Below are 24,097 nucleotides of genomic sequence, written 5' to 3' on the forward strand. Positions count from 1 at the left end.
TATATTGTGAATTGTGTCATTGACATTATGTCAATATGGCGTGATTGTTGCGAAGAAATCGAATATTGGATTTCTTCGAAATTTGCGACTTTGTTACGGTCGTACAGCCATTAGATAACTAATAGCGAGTGCTTAATCACCAAGTGATTAGAATAAAACCAGGCAAGCATTTTTGCACCGGGAGTCGAACCCGGGACCTCTTGGGTATGAGTCCTATGCTCTACCGATTGAGCGTAAACGAATAGCTACCATCTTAATGAATGTAGTTTGTTTGCTACAGAGAGCATTTGGCTACATATGAGAAATCATCGGTGGAGCTATTCAGAAGTAGCTGACAGCAGACACTTAATCATCCTTGGTTAGCAAAAACCGTATGATAGTGTTTACTTCTTAACCCAAACGTCATAAGATCAACGCTTCACCGGTTGAGCTAACCGGCCATCCCTATTCCTATGTGCAGACTTGTAATTGTGAGGAGCTCCGATAGACGTGATTTTTCAGTTGACCACTCATATTGAGGATGTAAACAGGCTTTCATTCGTGATAAAACCAGGTGTCAAAATGAGGCGTCAATGTTGTAGAGATATACAAGATCGCGAAGGAAGAGTAGGTTCATCGGAATGTGAGAGAGTCATTGCTACACGAACCCAAAACGTTTCTGGTTTCAGTTCTGACGATTTTTTATGTGAAAGACACACTTGTTTGGCCTAATGCTCGGAACGTGTCGCGTTCGGTCCGATCGGAACCAGAACCTGATTTTGACCCGAACCTGGACTAAGACTTAAAATTCTATCTGAACTTGACCTCAACCTGAAATTTTCGATTTCAGGTTCAACCCGAACCGAGCCCGAACTTAAATGGATTCGACCCGAATCTCAACTCACACTTTCAGGTTTGACCCGAACCTCACCTTCAGGTTCGGGTCAAATCCGAAAGTAAAAGTTCAGGTTCGGATTGACTCCGAAATCTAAAATTTCTGGTTCATGTTAAGTTCGGGTAGAAACTGAAATCTTGAATTGAAACAGGTTCCCCCAAACCCGATCCCGATTAGTTTGGCCGACGTGTCTACGACTCATGCGAATCTCTCCTAGTAGAAACAGATAATAAACGACAAAATGAAAGCTTTCGTAATAATTACCATGTGTTTGAATTGGTGCATATGGTGGCGGAGGCTTTATCCACGTATCGTCTGGCCGCCGCATATGTCTTCGATCCGATGAAAACTCAGCCAAATATGTTTCAGCTGATATTACCCTAAAAAATCTTCAAAACCAAATGGGATTTTTCAGTGCCGGTTTACAATTAACGATCGTGGTAGATCGTCCGTTTCGAATTACCTATGATGTTCTGGTCGTAGTGCCAAATCTGATCGAAAGGTCTCGGTAACGTACTTATGAAAATATGTGGGAAATGGTAACGTTGTATCTAAGTCAAATATAAGACATCGATTTGGTGTTGGATTGTGCATAAAAAATACGTGGTAGTCCTGTAAATGGAACAGTTCAAATGCGTTAATCACCAGACAATCATCGAAGAATTGCGTCTAACTCTAGGGTCACTGGTCTACAGTGCCGCTTTTAGCTCTTGGGCGCCATCGGGCAATTGGAAAAATAGGCGCCAATTTAGTAAAGCTAAATTTTTTTTAAGGACTTAGGGCGCCATTTTCTTATGCTCCACTTCGGGCGCTACGGGCATTTGCCCATTTGGCCCATATGGAAAAGGCGGCACTGACTGGTCATAACGGATAACATATCCACAAATAGCGACGCGAAGGAGACCTAATTCAAACTTATCTTTTGTTATGCTGTCAAAGTTGACAGAAGAACAAAAGAAAATTTTTGAATTAGATCTCTTTAGTAGTAAGACTAAAGTGGCCAAGTGATCAAGTACAGCTCATGACTTTGACTGCGTTCATAAAGTATATCCCTGACTTATTGTCAAAGTTTATGTGTTATGGCATCGCACACCAAGCATGAGTAGTACCATAAATAGAGTACTGTGTGTGGTAGAAATTTTGGCACTGTAAAAAAATTTGGAAAAACATTTCGTACACAAAATAGAACTCTACTTGACAGCTGTCACTACGATCACTCATGCTTGCAGTGCGTCACTTATGGAAAAATGTGTGAAGGAAGGACGTTTTGAATATTGCAATTTCTGCAATTAGTACCCAGTTTATCAAGTTTTAATGAACACCATACCATTGCTTTCTCTCCTTTCACAATATGACGGGGTGAATGTGTCAAGTGTCAAATTTTATTTAAACATTTGACACTTCTCACAAGTTCTTCGTTCAAGGGCGCGTACAGCAGTGGTTTTTTGTTGAGTGACAACTGCCAATGTTCACTATCCATTTCGCTGTACTCTACCCATATTCACATTTCCCCCACAAAATTTTCAGAAATTTTCTCCGTCAAAACAACCTAAATGCTACATTGTCAATGTTTTTAAATGAAGCTATTAGCAAACGTATGACTTTGTCTGACTAAAATAAATTTTCGTTAATGGTCATCACGGTTAGTCGTAAATGAAATGGTTAGCAACGCGAGGTTAAGGTGTCAAGTACATTTTATATATGGTCTAATGTGCCATAATGTCTATGCACATAAACGAATACATTACGTTGTCGAAGCGTTATGTATTAAATAGGTCATTAGGTGATAAACACACGAACATTAAATCAAATTCCAGTTTTATGTTTCACTCAGTTTATTTAATTTACGATGAGAAACAGGTAGAGAAGAGAAAGACAGAGTTGGAGAAGGGCTTTTGATGGAGATATTATTTCTAAGGCGAGAAATCGCATGAAAGATTAAAGGGATACGGTTGCTCTAGGGCATTAATATTGCCTTTCATCAACAGATATCTATAAAAATCACTAGCGTTTTAGGTGCGTGCGAATGTAAATAATATTTCAGATAATTAATTGCGGACTGAGAAATATGGCAGGTGTGTATTCACTGTGTACATCTAGATTTATAGTATCAGGGTCAGCAGAAGAGCTTTCGAGAATTATTCGGATTCGGATGGAATAAATAGCTTAAATAGAGAAAGGAGACCAACATCCAAGCTTTCGAAATACGAACTGCCATGTTAACCCAAAATAACGTGTCGCATTTGTGCCTCTGCTTTCGAAGAGCTTTCTTGAACTTTTAGTTTGTTTTGTATTCCATTGAAATCTTCCACTTTTATAATGGAATTCAAAATGCGCGCTATTTTTGCTTAACACGTCAGCGTATACGTGACAGAAAATAGCATCCATTAAAATTCGTCATCAGTTCCAAGGGGGAACGCTGAAGACGAGGAAACTATTTATTCAGGAAAATTGTTGGCTCCTCCTGAGGAGCGCCAGCTTCGTGTTCAAAACCTTAACAACATTCAAGCATGACAAACAGTTTTATGCTCAAAGTGAACAGCCGGTCCCTAAATTTTAGTATCATTTGTGTGCAGATAGACTATAATATGGCGACTGGGACGTCGCTTCGACTATTCCCATAATTTTGGGCTCGAACCATTGTTAGAAAAATCAATTATTTTGTAAACAACCGACCAATTTCGACATTTTGACATTTCATTCGTGACCTCTACTGTCGCCGCGACGTCCCAGTCGCCATACTACCATCTCTCTGTTTGTGTGGCTCTTTCAAAAGTCATATAGAAACGACACTGGTTACGAACGCAACTTATTTTAGTTTATGCTAATAAAAGTAATCTTCTGTTCTAGATAGCTCGTAACCGGCGTCATTAACCAAAAATGCAATGGATGCACAGATGTCTACTATTAAAAGAGAATTGTACTCGTTCAACGAAATTTTAAAAAAATTGAGTACCCGCGACGACGTTCCAATTTCTTACACAATACCTAACGTCACCCAATAACGCCTATTTTATGTGTGTATGTATGTAGAACCAAAGCCAAACATTTCTTTGTCTACGTTTTATTCATACGAAAAATATCCCATTCTCAGCTTCTGACTAACATCACAAGTGATTTCAATTCACAGGCACGTGTCAACACGATACAACGTAATTACAGTTAAAAAAAATTGGGAAAGTACGCATTACACATTTACATCGAAATTGAAAGGATGCGAGAAAGAGAATGAGTGAACTAGGCTGTGTACATGTTTTTCTTAAAGGCAGGGCCGACTAATCGTTTTCAGAGTCCTGGGAAAATGGGGGTCTTAGCGCTCGAAAAAGCTAATTGAAATTCTTGTTATTCTTGAACCGCAGAGCAGACCAACTGCTAATAGCCTTGATGGAAACAATTGGCGCCAATAAATTTTGGGGGTGGTTACGTAGATCATCTTTGCCGATGATTTTTATATAAAAAAATCACCGTGTCATCACATCAACTACACTTGTTTGCGTTAAGTTGCAGCTAGTGAGGTGAATTCGATTCCAGACAAACGTAGCAGGTGCAACCAAGGCTGTAAACTGTAGTTTCCATAGTATAGGTTCCATGGCAGCTTTTGATTGTGGAAACACAAGAGTTTACACGAAGTCTACGTAATAACAGTACAGTCTTTGACATTTCAAATGTCTCACTGTCAAATTTTTCTGAGAATTTCATTGTGTCATTGCGAATTCACAATGACATTCTTTGAAAAAAATGACAGTGAGACATTTGAAATGTTAAAGACTGTAGTGTGAACCTGATTTATAAAAGAAAATTAGCCAACACAATGTAAACTGCATGGAAATGTGTGACATTTCTTGCATTGTTTACATCATTTTCACAGATGTCAAATCGAAATATTTTTTTCCTCCCTTGCTTGGATTTCGTCTTAAAGCTAAAGCCCGATTCAGAGTCGTCCGTTTAGTTCATCCCTGTACTTGACAGATGTGTTCAACCAATAGAATGTAGGCGGAGTTTACGTAAACGGATGAACATTTGTTGTAAACGGATGAATTTTTCTTCTAAACGGATGAATTTTTTTTAGACTGAAAACACCTTAAGTCAGCCGTCACATGAAACTTTGACAGAAAATGTATGGACTGCCTGTCATTATTTCACTACTAGCGAATAAAGTGACAGAAAGTCCATACATTTTCTGTCAAAGCTTCATTTTCACAGCTGTAGTCGAGCGGCAGACATTTGTAAATTTCGTTGACAAATGATTTTCAGACAGATAATCCTCTGAGGATTTTCCAAGGATTTCTACTGATTCTGAATGGATTTTCAAAGAATTTTTTTCAAATTTCATCGATTTTCTTAATTTGATTTGATTTTCGTGAGTCTTTGAAAATGACTTTAAATGATTTTGTGGACTTTCTTGAGAATTTACTATGATTTATAGAGGATTTTCTTTCGTAAAAGTTTAATGAAAATCATTTTTTTCTTTTGACTGAAAGCATTTTCTATGAATATTTGCCCCTCGGCTTAAGTTTTACGAATTCTCGAAATTCTCGTATGATTACAAAGCAGGAAATTCAAATGAAGAAAAAATTTACCGCTCTCGTTACTATCACATCTTTATACCATTTAACAGCTCATTTTCTCAGGACAGTGCACCGATTCTCGTGAGTTTAATAATTCGTAACTTGACAGTCGTCACCTTAAAACTTACGCATCGTATGGACCACTCTTAGTATTTAAATGACACCTGTCAAGTTACAAATTCTTCAATTCACAAGAATCGGCGCCCTCAGCCCATAACCTGACAAATACGGTCCTGCTTACACATGACACATATACAATGAGATAAACTCGTAAAAGAAAATTTCTTGCGAAAAAAAAAATTACTCCGGAAAATAAAGCTACCCCCATTATTATTCCGAGCGTCTCGCTTTAAGGAAAACATCAAAGACACATGATATGATAATAAATAAAAATAAAAAAAACGTTCGCAAAATTATATACATGTCTCGCATCAATGTTTCCACTCATTTTTTTCTACTGTTCTGCAGCAACGGCACACTCACACACATCGCATACATTCATCCGAATCACAACCCTCATATATTTCAGACAACATTATCCGATCATTTATACCTGTGCTACGTTTCAATATAAAAACGAATGCACAGATCTATACACACATGGTACACCAACCTTCATATGAGAAAATGAAATGTGTAATCTTAACTCACCCATATAACGACTTTGTCATCGCCACGTCCAGCTTTTTGTCTCCATAATGGCACCGTTCGTCCTTCATTTGATACAAAAACGGCATAACATTTTGCTAGTTCGGTTGGACGTGTTTTCTTCACTTGCTCGCATAATTTCCATACATTTTCTTCACTGCAAATAGAAACGAAAAAAAAAATCCACATGAAATGTTACGCTTTAATTCTCTCTGCATTAAATCATATACAGAGCGACGGCATTTCAATTTTGTTTATTATTAGACGGGCTACACCCCACACTCTCCACTCCATCGCAAGTTGCAAGCGGGAGGACTCACACTGATATTAGCATAATTTACTGATAGCAGAAATTTTGCATAATAATTATTTTTGTATGCAAGGGAGACTGGTGCATGGGTACATGCATATATGTATATACCTACTAGCTTGTGATTAAAATCTGGCTGGTTTAGCGTGAATGTATTTATATTTAGATGGATGGGAAGCGATGTGTGTGTTATGAGCCCACCACGTACGTTTGCTGTTCGCATTAATTATAACTTTAAAAATCGATGAATTAACTTATAGAAAATGAGACTGCGTTCCATATTTGCGGTCTCTTATTCGATATATAGTCAAAACCACAATTGAATCCATATCCGATATAGCGATATTGACTTTGAGGTTACTTATTTACTCAACGAATTTAGGTCGTGAAGAGTGAAGGAGAAAAGCAATTCAAAAAGTTCTTAAGTTGCGTGTGTGTATCGGAGAGGAAGGCCTATTTTAGGGAATTCAAATTCCCGAAAATTCTCAAAATTTCCGGAATTCTAGTGTCTGGTAAATGTGACTGTTAGGGCCCAAAGTCGGGTTATTTAATCTGTATCAAAGTGACGTTTTAAACGTCAAACGAAAATAAGTAATGCGAATATACTAGTCACATAATCGTTTATTTTTCCTCAATTATATTAGTGAGATCGACATCAGGCATGAGCGCCGCCGAAAATAAGCCGCCGATCAAGCCGCCGCCGGCCATTTTTGAGCAAGCCGCGCCGCAGCCGAGCCGGTGCCAAAAACACGGCTCAAGCCGGCTTGAAACGGCTGGAAAATGAAATAAAGATTTCGAAAGGTGAATGGGTGAAATAATTTTGAAAACCGAGATTCCTGTTGATCCTAAGCAGCTCAAGTACTTTTTGAATTTTTTTTTTTCAAAATTAAGAAAATTTTGAAAATTTTCTTGAATTTTCATGAATTTTCCAGAATGGTATATTACGTCCTCGCTTCTAAGTTTGTTGTTTTGGCAAGTATGACCTTTGCGGAACGAGCCGAAGGCGCACAATCAGTTAATTCACAAATTTGAGAAAACTTTATCGATCTTTGCGAATTTCCTCGATTTTTTTTCTTTTCAATTTTTACTTGATTCTCGTGAGCTTTCGATTTCTTCTCGAAAACCATTTTCCTAATGAGTTAAATGAGTGTACTGGAGCATGATTTTCCATTTAGTTCAAGTTTTGAGGCAATAAAACTTGACGCGTTAGTGAACCTTAGACTTAGAGACTTGCTTGTAACAAGACCAGTTCCACTTGCACTTTGAACAACCTAATCTACCTACATTTTCGCTTTCCGTACAATTTCATTTTCATGCTTACTAGTTCATTTTCCATGAATTTATCTAAACGTTTTTATTTTGAAAAAAAGTTAAAAGGAACCTCCAGCCGAGCCGTTTTAAGCCGGCTCAAGCCGACTTTTTCGCCGCCGCCGAGAAATTTTTTTTCGGCTAGCCGCCGCCGAGGTTTCTCCGTCGGCGCTCATGCCTGATCGACATAAACTAAGTCTTCGGCCAGCCGTGAAAAAAATTTTGACAGAAAATGTAAGGACTTTCTATCAATTTTTTTGCTAGCAGTTAAATAATGACAGATAGTCCATACATTTTCTGTCAAAGCTCCCATTAGCTGCTTATTGTATAAAAGGAAAATCAACGATTCTGTGACTACTTCGAAGTTTAAAACGTCACGTTGACAGTGTAGACCGACTTTTGATCCCAACTGTCACAAATCTTATCCTAATCTGAATGCTTAGCTCAAAAGTATACGACTAAAAAGACCATAAGAACCAAGATTGTATATGAGGAGGTTACGCCAATAGTTCGGGCCGTTATCGCTAAAACCACTGAAATTTACTTTAATTTTCAGTTCAGTTGAAATGTCGTACTGAAATGTAGTTAGAGTTACCCATAACCGTTATGTTTGTTTGCGATACGGTCCGGTGAAATAATGTTAATCGGCTTAACCTCTTCATATATAACCTTGCTAAGAACAACGGACACATTTCGATCCTTTGTCATTTTAGAGAAATCGGCAGTGCATGATGGAGAAATTATGGAATGTGACTCTCTTAAAAAAGCCCCGGTCTGAGATACAAGAAATTTCTCGGACTTCATGTTCCCGCTAAACAATTTTACTTTGACGAGTTAAGCCAGACTAATGATAGCCTCTTCACCCACCCGCATGTGTTTCATTTCATTAGTGATTCGCTAAATGTGTGCATGGACAAAGGTATGACTAGAGGTTAGTCACTCCGTTGTCAATGTCTTCTTTGATATGACACAGTTAGATACGCATCAAACTGTCCAATGAAATAATCACAATTTAAATATCAAAATCGATTCGTTGACGAATGAATTTCAACGAAAATAAGATTTTGTTAATACGTTTGTGTGATACCTCGTTTACACTGGTCTAAAATGGAAAAATGTCGATGCTGATTAGCCGATGATCATTTACTACACCTTCCCACAATCATGACACGTGTATACACAAGACATTCCTTACATAATATTCGACAGTCGGGAAGCATCACGTGTTACATAAGATATTCGAGAAGAAAATGTGTTAAGTATACGCTGAGACTATATGGCTCGTTTAAATATAACATTGTCACAAAAACGAATATATTACGCAATGTTTCCATAAAAATATTTAAATGCGTTAGGAAGACATAAAACGTACGTACAGAGATGGTAGGAACTTCCGACGGAATGATAATATACTGTCAGAAGCAAAATAGACTCTTGGTTGGGGGGCATCAGTGCCGTCGTTTCCAGTTATATTGGATTACGTTAGCTTTTTATTTTGGTGTATGATGCCAAGACTATCGAGTAAAATTTAATTTTAGACTGTAACAACGACTCGAAATTACTTTATTTACTAGAGGGAGGTAGAGGGTTCGCACACACAATCTCCGAAATCTTTAGAGCATAGCACTTGTTCACATCTCAATAGTATTGAACCCATAGTGTTGTGATTGAGTCGGATGCATCGCCTGAAAACACTCTGCAGATAAATTAAAGTACGTAGCCAATCAGATCAATTACACGTTACAATGACTTGAAACATAACCTCACTTTAGTTTCGTTGATTAATTCATTCATTTGTATTTGATTTTTTAACGCTGATGGCAGTTCTTCACGTTTCTGGCATTTCAAACGTACTTGAAGATAATCTATTGTTCTTTTAGTCTAACTAGACTTCGGATGGTTTCACGAATTTCAACAAGAAATGGAAGCAACACTCGTCAATGTAACCCCACATAAGCTTTCGTTACGTTCTCTTTAACCTCCATTGATTGACGTTTAACTTCGTGCAGAGCATTTTGATAATTCAGTATTTTAGGTCATATCTGACAGCTGGAAAAGGACCTATTACGTAATCTACTACTGTATTGTAGGCCACCACATTATTTACATGTCGGGATGGATAGAATTTTCGTTTCATTTGTATCGACAGCCTTATTATAAGTGGCCTTACACACAGCGGCGTACTTATCGAATTTCTTTTATTCTAGTGTCAAATTTGACATTTAGAACATTTGGCATACGTCGGAGACAGCCATCTGCAGAAATTACATCTGAAAAATGGTTGTCGAACAAAATGATGTTTAAGTATCTAGGCCCGCAGAGATTCATTCAACAGCAAATTTTCGGAACAATTCCTAACAGCTAAACGAAACGATGTGGAATCACTCTATTTTCACTGTTCTTTCGTTAGTTTGAATTTCCTTTTTTTCATTTTGTTTCGCGTGTTTTATTATTCAGTTTTGCAATCAACAATATATTGGGACTGATGACCACAACACATCAGGCATGAGCGCCGACGGAGAAACCTCGGCGGCGGCTAGCCGAAAAAAATTTCTCGGCGGCGGCGAAAAAATCGGCTTGAGCTTAAAACGGCTCGGCTGGAGGTTCCTTTTAACTTTTTTTCAAAATAAAAACGTTTAGATAAATTCATGGAAAATGAACTTGTAAGCATGAAAATGAAATTGTACGGAAAGCGAAAATGAAGGTAGATTAGGTTGTTCAAAGTGCAAGTGGAACTGGTCTTGTTACAAGCAAGTCTCTAAGTCTAAGGTTCACTAACGCGTCAAGTTTTATTGCCTCAAAACTTGAACTAAATGGAAAATCATGCTCCAGTACACTCATTTAACTCATTAAGAAAATGGTTTTCGAGAAGAAATCGAAAGCTCACGAAAATCAAGTAAAAATTGAAAAGAAAAAAAAAATCGAGAAAATTCGCAAAGATCGATAAAGTTTTCTCAAATTTGTGAATTAACTGATTGTGCGCCTTCGGCTCGTTCCGCAAAGGTCATACTTGCCAAAACAACAAACTTAGAAGCGAGGACGTAATATACCATTCTGGAAAATTCATGAAAATTCAAGAAAATTTTAAAAATTTTCTTAATTTTGAAAAAAAAAATCAAAAAGTACTTGAGCTGCTTAGGATCAACAGGAATCTCGGTTTTCAAAATTATTTCACCCATTCACATTTCGAAATCTTTATTTCATTTTCCAGCCGTTTCAAGCCGGCTTGAGCCGTGTTTTTGGCACCGGCTCGGCTGCGCGCGGCTTGCTGAAAAATGGCCGGCGGCGGCTTGATTGGCGGCTTATTTTCGGCGGCGCTCATGCCTGCAACACATTGCCTGCTATAGACTTCAGCAGTAGATGGAAGATGTAGGGTGCGTACTTTTTTCTGTAAATTTGGTTTTTAAAGATGATGGATTGCTGCGAGTAACGCTCGCTCTTTATTCCAGTTACACAATGTGAAAAGTACAGAAATTATCTGACGAACCGATTCCATGCATCGTGTAATATATGAGTACGTCTCACGGCATTTTCTAGCATATTACATCCATTCCGTCTGTGTGTTCAATGTTCATACACACAAAATGATGTCATGAACCGAACATACAATAAAATTTGCTATACTGATGGCATCATAACGGTATGTAACAGTGTGTTATGTTCCCTTCAATATTTCGCCATTAGAATCTCTGTTTATTTTGTGGAACGAAAATTTCGTTACATTAGAATCGTGATGGTAAAGAAAAGCGCGACACGTTGACTGAATTTTCGGTGTTGAAATGTGAACATAATATGGAATGGGGTGGATGACATAATTACGACAGAGACACTAGATTTGTCATCATCGACAGTTTGCGAACTGGAAAAAAATGAGCATATGAATGTGGTGGAACCGGTCGTACGGGCACCGTTTGAATTTAAATTTAAAGCAAGGCAAAGAGAAGAAGAAAAGCAATGGATCGATACCGGAGACCGGGAGAAATGATGACCTGTGAAGGGATCCAACCTTAACTGTGGATTTAGAGAACGCAGAGAGATGTTAAGATAACGGCTGGGACGCCGTTTCGACGGATAGAGGGAATTTGTCAGCCTTTTTCATATAACGAATGAAATGTCAAAAATGGCTGACTTTTTCCAAAATTGGTCGGTTGTTTACAAAATAATTAATTTTTGACTACAATGATTCGAGAAGCAGAATATGGAAATACGTTTGCATCGGTGTCAAAATTAACGTAAAGGGTTTTATTTGCAAGGTACTTTCGTATTATCTGAGATATACGCGTTCAAAAATTGGTCTCCAAAATTGCTTTTTTCAATTCGGAAATAGTGTACGAATACTGAATCTGATTTATAAATAGGCATGTTCGATAATTCATTCGATTGATAAAATATCGATTATTTCTTGGAAATCGATTATCGATATTTTTCAAAAGTCAATATCAATCGAACGTTTTATCGATAATCGATATTTGATTGTTGATAATCGGATAAGTATCGATAAAAAGGATTAAGATGAAATTGTTTTAGTAAATTAAAGCCGGCCAAAGCTTACCTCCACTGGCTCTTTAAGGTTGCTTTCTAACCAAATTAGTTTGTTTGGGTGTCAATCTAATATTTTTGTTAAAAAACGGATGGTTCCGAGCTTCAGTAATTGACAAATATCAATCGAATGTTTTATCGACAATCGATAATTAATTGTCGATAATCGATTATTGTCTTTGAATATCGATTATCGATAAAACATTCGATTGATATTGTATCGATTATTTTGAAATTTTATCATCGATTGATGATATTTTTTAGTGAACATGCCTATTTATAAATAAATGGTCTGACGTTCATTCTGATCCCACAAGGATCATGTTAGCAATTTATTTCATTAAAATTGGTGATGCTGGAAGTATTTAAAAAAATCTGTGGTTATGTCTTTTTCAATTTGACAGCTGGTCGCATACGGTTCAATTTTTTTCAGAAATGATGGACAAATTCCCTCTATCCGTCGAAACGGCGTCCCAGCCGTCATATTAGCATCTCTCTGAGAGAACGACGTATGGGCGACGTATAGTGTCAAAATTGACAAAATTCTTTTGTTGTAGTGTCAATTTTGACACTATACGTAGCTCTTTAACTGGCCAGTAACATATGGGACTAGCCAGGGATATGAGAGACGATGAATTAAGGGTGTTCCACTCGTGTTACCAATCTTCGTTGTCATTTCAAAACAGTACAAGAAGATTGACAAGAAGAGTGCAACAGGTCTGTCAAATTTACATTGTCACTAAGTCACTGCAGGTGCTCTTTAAACTTGCTGTGGCTACACACAGCAACACGAATTGTTCGTTTGTCATATTATCAAACTTGACAGAAGAACAAAAGATAAAATTTGAATCCTTCGCGTCGTTAGGTGTAGCTGGATTTATAAGTAGACTCGGCATACATGCTGTATGGAGAAGTTTTAATTTCCAAGTTTCATGTCTAAGTGAAAATCGCAATTTCTCAATCAAATTCGTCTTCACTACCACCACTTCGACACATCTTTTAACCCAACTAATTGCAATCAGTGCAAACGTTGGCAAAACCCGTTTCCCTACTAGGGAAACCCTAGGCCAATATCTTCGCGATTTTTGCTCATCGTTTTGTTTATCTAATCTGATTTGCATTTTGATTGCTTGCTCAACTGAAACGTAACCCATCTCTTTAACTAAAACCGGAAGGAAGGAAAATATTCCTCTCCACGTGACAGAATAGTGAATGAGCAGAGAATCCAGTTCGGTATGCAATTTCTACTAATTACATGAAACTTGTAAATGCAGCACGCGTACATCGTATGATTGATACTTAACACAAGGTTACCGATGATGGTTAGTCACTGAGAAAAAAGTAGATTTTCATATCGGAGAATGAAACCCAATTGAGGGTAGGATAGGATAAGATGGGCAGGAAAGTCGTTGCTTTCCAAGCACCTAATCCAGAAATGGGTCGTTTGTGCATATCCATAATTTAGAGAGAATTTACAATCGTATGATTGATCTATTAGAACATAGGTGTCGCTAGTAGTTGACATCTTAGAATCATGATTGTGATTTATGTATGTGACGAATGAGAACTGTGTTCAGAATATTCGTTTTTTTAGAGACCTATTACGGTCGATAGAGTTGACCAATGTTAACTAACAGTAGAGACTAATCATTTACGATTAGGAAGAACCCTGTGAACTGAACTATGTCTGGAGTCGAACCTTTGACATATAGAGCGTGAGTCCGATTGAGCTACCAGGACGAGTATTTTGAATCAACTGAACCTGGGATTGTATAAGTTCGTGAGTATGGAGAATTCGAAGACTTTTGACATAAAATATTTGATAGAAATGTCAAAAGTTCACGAAATTACCATACTTCGAAACGTTACGCACCATAATGGTTTGCCCGTAATAAATCTTGTTTACGAAATTGGGACGAAATCGTAATCGGATTTCGTAAAATTTGTAATCTGTACTTTGACGAGATAACTGAGAGTCACGCGGCATCTTACTAACCTACGTAAAGCCATGATAGTTAGGAGTAGTAGAATTTCGCTCATATTTTTTTGGGTGTACCAACGACCGAGAGATAATGCATACGGTATAATTACTCTAATGTTATTGATTTCACCAATTGCTACTGTACACTTCTCCGTATCGAAAATATTCGGTTGGAAATTAATTAAACCTGTTCGTACCTGATGATAGGTAAAATGCCGAAAATGTTTGTAAAGAATCCATTTGAATGCATTTCGGTTTTAATTGCATTTTAGTACATATCTTTGTGCTCGTTCACGAGCATTGGGTGTACTCATTCGACCATTGCGGTACTCGTCCAAACGTTTTCATTTGTGAACAAAATGAAAATCAAATCGTTCAATCTGGTATTTTGGGCTGTGATGGCGTGGGTTTTGGGCAGCCATCAAAGTTATTCAGCAAATATTTTGGCATTTATTACGGACCACAGTCCATCCCATTGCATTATACAGAAGACGCTGTTGAAAGCTTTGGTGAATCGTGGTCACAATGTAAGTAAATTCTTGATCGATGCATAGATGTGACGACACATTGGTTCGTCTAGTCGTTTGTGCATGAACGTTGACTGATTCCATTTCCACGGCACTTCATTGATTGAATCGTGAATCATATACAGAAGGGAGATCTCAACGACCCTTGATATTGGGAAGTGTTTCTATGCGAGTGTGAAGTCTGAAAGACTTTCTATCGTCTGCAGTTGTTTGTGACTGCTTCGAACTGAGAGTCATACTTTTCCGCGTGCACACTTTTAGTGAATCATAAGTGAAATGGAAATAAATAATTTCAACCCATGCAAGGCCAGTGATGTAGCTTTATCGTTTCGTTTGTTTTTCAGGTCACGCTGGTTTCAATGTGTTCCACCAAACCGACCATCAAAACAATGCCAAATTTCCACGAGCTCCATTTGACCGAAAAAAATGTTTTCCTGAAGGACTTCCGGAGCGAATTGTCAGCAAAAATTAAAAATTCCGACCCGCAAGGCAGCACACTTTCCGATGCCATAACTTCGCTCAAAATAAATGCCCAATCTGCTCACGACGCATTAGAGGATCCAGTGACCCGGTCTTTGCTGAACAGCGGACAGAAATTCGATTTATTCATATTGGGATGGACATACAATGATTTCCTGCTCGGCATTGCAGCCCACTTTAAGTGTCCGTCCATTGTACTCCACACGGTGGCGACAACCAAAACTATTCGAGATTTGGTGGCTAGTCCGACGGCAATCGAAAGCAACCAAGCGTCGGCGATTGTTCATCGTCAAACGGAAATTACGTTTCGGAAAAGACTTTCGTTCTGGTGGGAGCACATCGTTGAATTTGTCATGATCGAACTGTACGACCATTTCGTTCTGCGACCGTATTACAATCAACATTTTCCTGTCGCACAAAACTACCCGTCTTACAGCGACGTGAAACGAAATGTGTCGCTAGTGTTCGTTGGACATCACTTTTCACAAGGCGCGATACGTCCGAATGTTCCGAATTTGATTGAAATCGGAGGCATTCAAATCAAAAATCAACCCGACCCACTGCCCCCAACAATTGACGAATTTTTGCGGAACGCAACCGACCACGGTGCTATTCTATTCAGTTTGGGCACAAACGTTAACAGTACGGATTTTGCGTCGGAGAAACTGGAAGCCATCCTGCAGGTTTTCGCTGGACTGCAACAGAGCGTCATTTGGAAATGGGAAGGCGATGAAATACCGAGAAATAAATCCAACAATGTGCTGATGGTGAAATGGATGCCGCAAGACGACATACTGGCTCATCCCAATATTCGTCTGTTTGTTTCGCATTGTGGATTGGGCGGTGTCACAGAGGCACTGTTCCATGGCGTTCCAATTCTAGGAATTCCGTTCATCTATGACCAGCACATGAATGCTAACAAAATCGCTGAAGAGGGTTGGAGTATCCATTTACCGTACGACAACATTACCGTCCACTCATTCTCGTCGGCCGTAAATGCCATGCTCTCGAATCGAACGTATTCGATGAGAGTGAAAGAATTGTCAAAGCTGTACAGGGATCGGCCGCAAACAGCCCTAGACACAGCTATCTATTGGACGGAATACGTGCTGAGACACAGTGGGGCGCCACACATGCAAACGCCTCAAGTTCAAATGAACTTTTTTCAACGGAACTCGTTAGACGTTGTAGCCTTTTTGGTGCTGTTGGTGGTCGTTGGTTACAATGTGATAAGGTTTTTGTTGTTGCGAATGTCCGCCGCAAAGCTGATCGTAATTTTGGGCTTATTTCTGTACGTCGATAAGGTCTATCAGTTCATAGCTGTGGATATCATTGTAAGTGCCATACGCGTCAATGAAGCTTGGTGTAAATAAAAAATGAACTTTCCGATGATGCGGACGCTTGCGTCGAGTTTAGAAATCCCGATGTCTCAATAGGTTCTTCTTGGGATGAGTTTTGGGGACAGTTGTGGAACACGTTAAGATGAACGCACATAATAGACGATGGGCCTAGGTGTATATTACTTTCAGTTACCGTTATGGTTACTACACAACGTTGGTTGAATTTAGATACTTATTCTACTGAAACTGTAAAACGGAGATGATTGATTCGAGATGGATGTTTACTTGCAACGAAAAACGCACTTAGAGCGAGCGCATCAGTTTCCGGACATTTACCAGTAGTTGCGCGCCTATTGCTCTTTCATTGATAAACGTTGTTATGAATTAAAGGACAATAGGCGTGAGCGAAGTAGTTGATGCCATTCACGAACCGTACACAGAAGAATGGCATGAATGACGCAACCCATTCACTATGAGTTCTTTTGTACAAATATCTGAGTCTAACTTTAGGCGGAAATATAATTAGCTGCCGAAGACATCCTAACAAACGGTTGGTAGGATCTATAGGCTTGGTTCGGAATTGAGTATATGGTCCAACAAACAGGGTATGGTTACTCACACAAAATACAAAATCCCAACAAAAATCTCTTCGAGAAAAGTGTGACGCAATGAAATACAATTTCAGATTTTTTTGGTAAAATTTTGTTGTTTCCAGTCAATTTTTTTTTGGTAAAAATTATTTGGCAGATGATGAGAAAAACTAAGCCAGCTTGTTTGAACTAAAATTGGGTGTAAAAAATAATTTTTGCGTAACGAAGTTGAAACAGTCAACTCTAGCGATATCATTCATTTTAGAAATTGTACCACAAAAACTGCGTCACACTTTTCTCGAAGAAATTTTTGTTGGGATATCAGTCGTTTTAGAAGTTTTAGAACACTGCTTTTTATAACAGTTTATAACAGAAATTCGAAAATTTGACGAAAATCGAAAATTTGACGAAAATCGAAAATTTGACGAAAATCGAAAATTTGACGAAAATCGAAAATTTCACGAAATTTGAAAATTTAACGAAATTCGAAAATTTGACGAAAATCGAAAATTTGACGAAAATCGAAAATTGACGAAAATCGAAAATTTAACGAAATTCGAAAATTTGACGAAAATCGAAAATTTGACGAAAATTGAAAATTTGACGAAGAAAGCAACTCTCTAACTGCAACAATTCAAGAAATAGCTCTAAAACCCTAATTGACCCACCCATTTCCAATTTTTGACATTTTTTGCATATGCCCCTCTGTTCTACTCGTAAAACTCTGAGACTTTGCCGAAAAATATTAGTCCTTTCATCCTACGCTCGAGTAGCTCAAAATTTGGTCACTCTAATCACTCTAGCTCGCACGCCTCTCTAGGTTTCAATACAGCTAAGCTACAGCCGAAAACGCGTTCCCGACCCTCGAAAACCACACTCAGAAACCACTTCGAGGCCAATAAAACAAAATTCTGGTTTTTCCTGGGGTAATGGCGTATCACATTTTCATTTTTATGCCCACCCTGAGCCTCCTGCAAAATTTCATGGAGATTGGTTGACTAGTTTCCGAGATCGACCGTCGATATATAGATAGACAGATAGAAACATACAGAGTAAGTTGAAAGATTTTGATTGTTTGGGAAAAGTCAATTTGGTGTATTTTGTATGAAAAGTGACCAATTTCAAAACGATGTATCTCCGGCAATTTTAAACCTACATAGTCGAGTGATAGCTCGTTTTGCTCGTATTTGAAGTGAGAATATGATAGAATATGTTTTGTGATGATATAAACCAAAGGGCAGAAACTGAAATGTTGCCGCGTCTCAAAAAAATTTCTTCGTTCTTTTTTTGGAAGTTAGACTGCGTCAAGTCCTCCGCTATCGCTCCGGACATGATGTCCTATTTACTACGACGACAAAAATATTCGACTAACAATTGACGTTACTTACGAACCTTACGGACGATAATGGCCTACCCCTAATGTATATTATCGCCGTCTTTCGTTCGCTATATGTGTCCATAGGGTTTGATCGGATCTGTGACAAGTTATCTGCTATTTGTCCAGTAAAATTCATTCTTCATAATTTTAGAACATTAACTGCAATCGTGTAGATAGCCCCTAAAATCGGTGAGTCAATAGCAGTCCCAAATATTTGAATTTGATTATTTTTTCAGTAAACATCTTTTTTCTTGTCCAGCCTCATTGTTAATCGTAATATGCACTGGACAATAATGCATTATGCATGAACAAGATATAAGAGACTTAACAGTCGATTCAATACAGTTGTTCTGTTGAAATCATTTGCGGTTTGCGCATCTATGCGATCGTGTAATTGTAAAGTCTGGTAATTTTTGGTAAATAAAATTACTTAAAATAGGCCCTGTTGTTAAGCCAAGCTGACTAAAAATTAAAGTTTTAAAAGCAGATTGAGAGAAAATTGTGAAATGAGTGACATTGAATTGACGAAAGCGAAGCGGCTGTGTTTACCAAAACAACAAGATGCAAGTGCTCAGAATGACGACGCAGAAACGGTAGCGTTGACTGGCAGCATTTTAAACGATTTTTGTTTACTGCAAATACTAAACCGATTGGACTTAGACGACCTGTGCAACACATTCTATGTGAGCCAACAATTCAAGAGAGTGTCGATCATGGCATTTTCTGCCCGATATAAAACGTTCTGCTACCTGGACAGTTTGAAAATGTCTTTTCCATCATACACTGATTTGTTGCGCTTCCAAATGTGTCGAGTACTTTCGAGATCGATGAAGATCAGAGATGATCCAGCGGGGATTTTCATTGGAATGAGATGTTATCCGATTGACATGGACGCAATATCGAAATATTGTGCTGGAACTCTGGATGAATTGGACGTGCACCTATTTCTACATTTAAAATGTGCCTCGGCCAAACCCCTGTTTTCTTCACTCAAGTCGTTGAACTTGTCCAATGCAGGAGCCTTTGACGGTGATGCTGTTGAACTATTCTCTGGTTGTAATGAGCTTAAGGCATTGAGAGTATCTGGTCTACCTTACAATCAATTTGTTTCCGAAATTGCGCAGAATTATCCGAAATTGGAGCAGCTATACATCCACGACGCTGCAGTAAATGCTGAAACAGTGATTGCTTTGCTGAAATTGAATCCACAAATTAAGACAGTTGACATCATCGGCGAGAGCGCAATTAAATTGATTGCTGCTGTCGCATCAGAAATGGACGGTCTTGAGAAGCTAAGAGACTATCATCAGAGAGATCATGGTAATGTCAGCGATTTTGTCAATTTAAAGTCGTTGAAAGTCTTTGAGTTGGATGGTATCGATGATCGATTTGTGGCAGCCTTAAATGCAATGGAAAATGTTTCACTTGACCGTTTCAAGTGGATCGATTGTCCGTCAAACTCAGTTGCAATCACAAGTCTTCACACATTCGTCGAAGGAGCTTCAAAATTGAATGAGTTTGTCATCCACACAGTTCATTCACATTTGTTCAACCAAACATTCTATGATTCAATGGCTGAAGTTTTGCAAAGACGAACGAGCGCAGAGAAACTTCGAATTAAAATCCGTGACAAAGTTTTGCCATCTCTGCAAATGCACAGCGATTTATTGCAGGTGGAATTCTTGGCAAGCGAAGAATAATGTACGTGCAACCATTGTGAGCCAGATGACCCGAATGACGATTGGGACGATGATTATGTGGACTGGTACAATCTCTGAGTCTTATGAAAACAATTGTCCAATAAAAGATTGAAATAAATCGATCGGCAATGATGCGACAACTTCAGGTGTTTGTATTACCTTCTTCAGGAACAAAAGGTCTCCGGTTTCAATGAGTGATAGCTCGTTGCATTCGTCTTTCAATTCTAGAGAATATTTCGATGGCGGGACATTTCTGCACGATCAATATCGCCAGTAACGATACTATCGTTTTTTGAACGATAATATCGTCTAGAAAACGATAATATCGTTCCTGACGATGCTGACCGTGAAGAAATGTCCCGCCATCGAATTTTTAATTATTTTTATTTTTGGTGTAAAGCCTTCAACAGTGACGGCACATCAGAGGGTCTCGAAAACAGCGCGACAGCCACTACAATTTCAAAAAATGGAAAGTAAAACCCGTTCATATAATTGTGTCCGTTAAGAGCACGAAACACGTAAGTTTGACTTTAAAAATGTCCCGCTTTACGTGACAATAATAACCCTATTTTGCACCTGGTCAGGTCCTGGCATAGCATGTAGAGTACAACGGCACAACATCTTTATCCCTTCAATTTTCTTTAGTTTGTGAGATGACGAGAAAAAGACCCCAAAAACTTCTCAAATTCAGAATCAGACTCAAAATGTGGATGCAGTGGACAAAGTAGTCCAATAACATTGTGGCTATCTCGTCTGCTTTCCACCACTCGACTGAGTTACTGAGTAGCCAGTGTAAGAGTGCAAAACTTAACGCATTCACTTGAAATGTGCCGAATCCTGACATTTTGCAAACACAACACTGGCTCCTAGCATGAACTAGGGTGGGTTTTTTTGCAAAAAATGTAAAGCTTCGTGGATTGCATGGTAAAATAAATATTTTGGCACTAAAAAAACGTCGAAGCCGCGAGGATTTAATTTTTTGAATTTTTTTGAGCTGGCGCAGATTCATCAAAGTTTCGTCAATTTGGTTTAAACTTTGATTTTTTTCGTAACCAAAAACGATCAGCAAAACGGTAGATGTATTTTTCTAACACGTCTTTGTGGCTAAGAAAATTTATGCTGCAAGATGGAAAAAATTGGTGTCGTTGTTCCCAAGATATGACAAAAAAGTGATATTTTTAGGCGACGGGAACAGGTTTTCGAGAGTGCTGTCTTGTAAACGGGTTGACGAACTCTGGTAATTGCATTAAATGATAGTTTACAATCATACCTATCAGGGAAAAAAAAGTTTGTGAAAATTGGTTCAGTTTAGCCGGAGATATTGCCGAAGAACTGGGCTAAAATCTGGCTACTCACCCGTAGAATGACTGATGACCATTTTCTTTGCTAATAAATTACGAAAAAATACAAAAATTCTCCATTTTCTTCATTTTATGAATCGAAATCGAAATTGTAAGTAAAAGTTAAAATATGCGAAAAGTTGGTCAGGTAGACGTCAAATTTGACTCATTTTTGGGGGTCTGCCAACGGTTTTTCGTGCGAATCTTATGAAGTATGGACTTAAGAGCATTGTTAAAGACAGGAAATGAAAGGTATTGACTCTACCAATCAGGGAAAAAAAGATTTTTAACAATTGTTTCAGTTAATCGTGAGATATAGGTCTCGCAGTGAGCATCATTCGAGCTACTCGGCTGTAGAATAATGGGTTACACGTTTCGAAAAACAATCAAGTTAGATGCTAAATATCAGCACTTTGTTTCATTTCTAATCCCAAATAAGGCCTATAATCAATTCTAGAGGCAAAATAGTCGAAATAACTGTTATTTGAAAAGTCATTATATAACTTGATATACAGCATGAAACACCAAATTTAATTCTGTGGCATTTCTCAATTATTCCGACTCCTTTGCTTCTATAATTCCCTCATGAGCCTTCCTTGTGCTTAGAAATTAAGAAAATGTTGATATTTAGCATCTAACTTGATTGTTTTTCGAAACGTGTAACCCATTATTCTACAGCCGAGTAGCTCGAATGATGCTCACTGCGAGACCTATATCTCACGATTAACTGAAACAATTGTTAAAAATCTTTTTTTCCCTGATTGGTAGAGTCAATACCTTTCATTTCCTGTCTTTAACAATGCTCTTAAGTCCATACTTCATAAGATTCGCACGAAAAACCGTTGGCAGACCCCCAAAAATTAGTCAAATTTGACGTCTACCTGACCAACTTTTCGCATATTTTAACTTTTACTTACAATTTCGATTTCGATTCATAAAATGAAGAAAATGGAGAATTTTTGTATTTTTTCGTAATTTATTAGCAAAGAAAATGGTCATCAGTCATTCTACGGGCGAGTAGCTAGATTTTAGCCCAGTTCTTCGGCAAGTTCTCCGGCTAAACTGAACCAATTTTCACAAACTTTTTTCCCCTGATAGGTATGATTGTAAACTATCATTTAATGCAATTACCAGTGTTCGTCAACCCGTTTACAAGACAGCACACTCGAAAACCTGTTCCCGTCGCCTAAAAATATCACTTTTTTGTCATATCTTGGGAACAACGACACCAATTTTTTCCATCTTGCAGCATAAATTTTCTTAGCCACAAAGACGTGTTAGAAAAATACATCTACCGTTTTGCTGATCGTTTTTGGTTACGAAAAAAATCAAAGTTTAAACCAAATTGACGAAACTTTGATGAATTTGCGCCAGCTCAAAAAAATTCAAAAAATTAAATCCTCGCGGCTTCGACGTTTTTTTAGTGCCAAAATATTTATTTTACCATGCAATCCACGAAGCTTTACATTTTTTGCAAAAAAAAACCACCCTAATGAACACTGAATAGGCAAATGTCAAATTTTGGGGCTTTAGTGATAAGAGCTACCGTATCGGATTGTTTGTACTAACTCATACAACGGAAACGTGTCATCTATCCGCATAAAATTTCGTCGTGGAAGGACACATTTCACATATTCACGCAACATATCGGCACTGTTTACATGAGTCATTGCAAGTGTGGTGTCGATGGACAGCTGAGACGTCCCGCATTTCAAAATTTACCATTTTAATTACAAAATATTTTAATAGGTGCGTCTCAGGTGCCTCTGAAACTTGCAAATTTTACCAAATATGAGGGACAAACTTTGAGCTACTATCGGCCTCTACGTAGTTGGTCTCCAAAAATAATTTTTTGGTCATTGGTAGAGGAAATGTTGCTCTACTGCTAGACCTATTTATTAGCTTCATCACTCAAGTATACACACCTCTATGACTGTTTGAAAATCATGTCCGGAGCGATAGCGGAGGACTTGACGCAGTCTAACTTCCAAAAAAAGAACGAAGAAATTTTTTTGAGACACGGCAACTATATATAGCCGAGAATTTAAGTTTCTTTCCTTTGGCCTGTATCACCACAAATCCTATTCTATCTTATTCGCGCTTCAAATACAAGCAAAACGAGCTATCACTCGACTATGTAACTTTAAAATTGCCGGAGATACATCGTTTTAAAGTTGGTCATTTTGATAGAAAATGCACCAAATTAACGTTTTCCAAACAATCAAAATCTTTCAATCTTCAATCTTTCTGTATGTTTCTATCTGTATATCTGTCTATCTATCGACGGTCGATCTCGGAAACTAGTCAGCCAATCTCCATGAAATTTTGCAGGAACCTCAGGGTGGGCATAAAAATGAAAATATGATACGCCACTACCCCAGGAAAAACCAGAATTTTGTTTTATTGGCCTCGAAGTGGTTTCTGAGTGTGGTTTTCGAGGGTCGGGAACGCGTTTTCGGCTGTAGCTTAGCTGTATTGAAACCAGAGGCGTGCGACCCATCAAATGAAAGGTAT

At 38.2% G+C, this 24,097-nt stretch overlaps 2 protein-coding genes across 2 annotated transcripts in view; one reads left to right on the forward strand and one right to left on the reverse strand.

Annotated features, from left to right (window-relative positions):
• The window catches only part of LOC119083721 (protein N-terminal glutamine amidohydrolase), a 63,021-nt gene that overhangs the window by 3,654 nt on the left and 35,270 nt on the right, over positions 1-24,097 (reverse strand). The window contains exons 2-4 of the mRNA XM_037193517.1: positions 6,094-6,247; positions 1,338-1,486; positions 1,139-1,263 (exon numbers count right to left, since the gene is read on the reverse strand). Coding sequence (XP_037049412.1) covers positions 1,139-1,263; positions 1,338-1,486; positions 6,094-6,247 — 428 coding nt within the window. The remainder of the gene's footprint in view (positions 1-1,138; positions 1,264-1,337; positions 1,487-6,093; positions 6,248-24,097) is intronic.
• Positions 14,500-16,619, forward strand: LOC119083666 (UDP-glucosyltransferase 2-like). The gene is made up of 2 exons (XM_037193451.1): positions 14,500-14,755; positions 15,100-16,619. Exons 1-2 carry the CDS (start codon positions 14,588-14,590, stop codon positions 16,606-16,608), a joined length of 1,677 nt encoding a protein of 558 aa, XP_037049346.1. The 5' UTR covers positions 14,500-14,587; the 3' UTR covers positions 16,609-16,619.

The sequence above is a fragment of the Bradysia coprophila genome, unplaced genomic scaffold, assembly GCF_014529535.1.
Source record: "Bradysia coprophila strain Holo2 unplaced genomic scaffold, BU_Bcop_v1 contig_70, whole genome shotgun sequence".
Taxonomy (NCBI): domain Eukaryota; kingdom Metazoa; phylum Arthropoda; class Insecta; order Diptera; family Sciaridae; genus Bradysia; species Bradysia coprophila.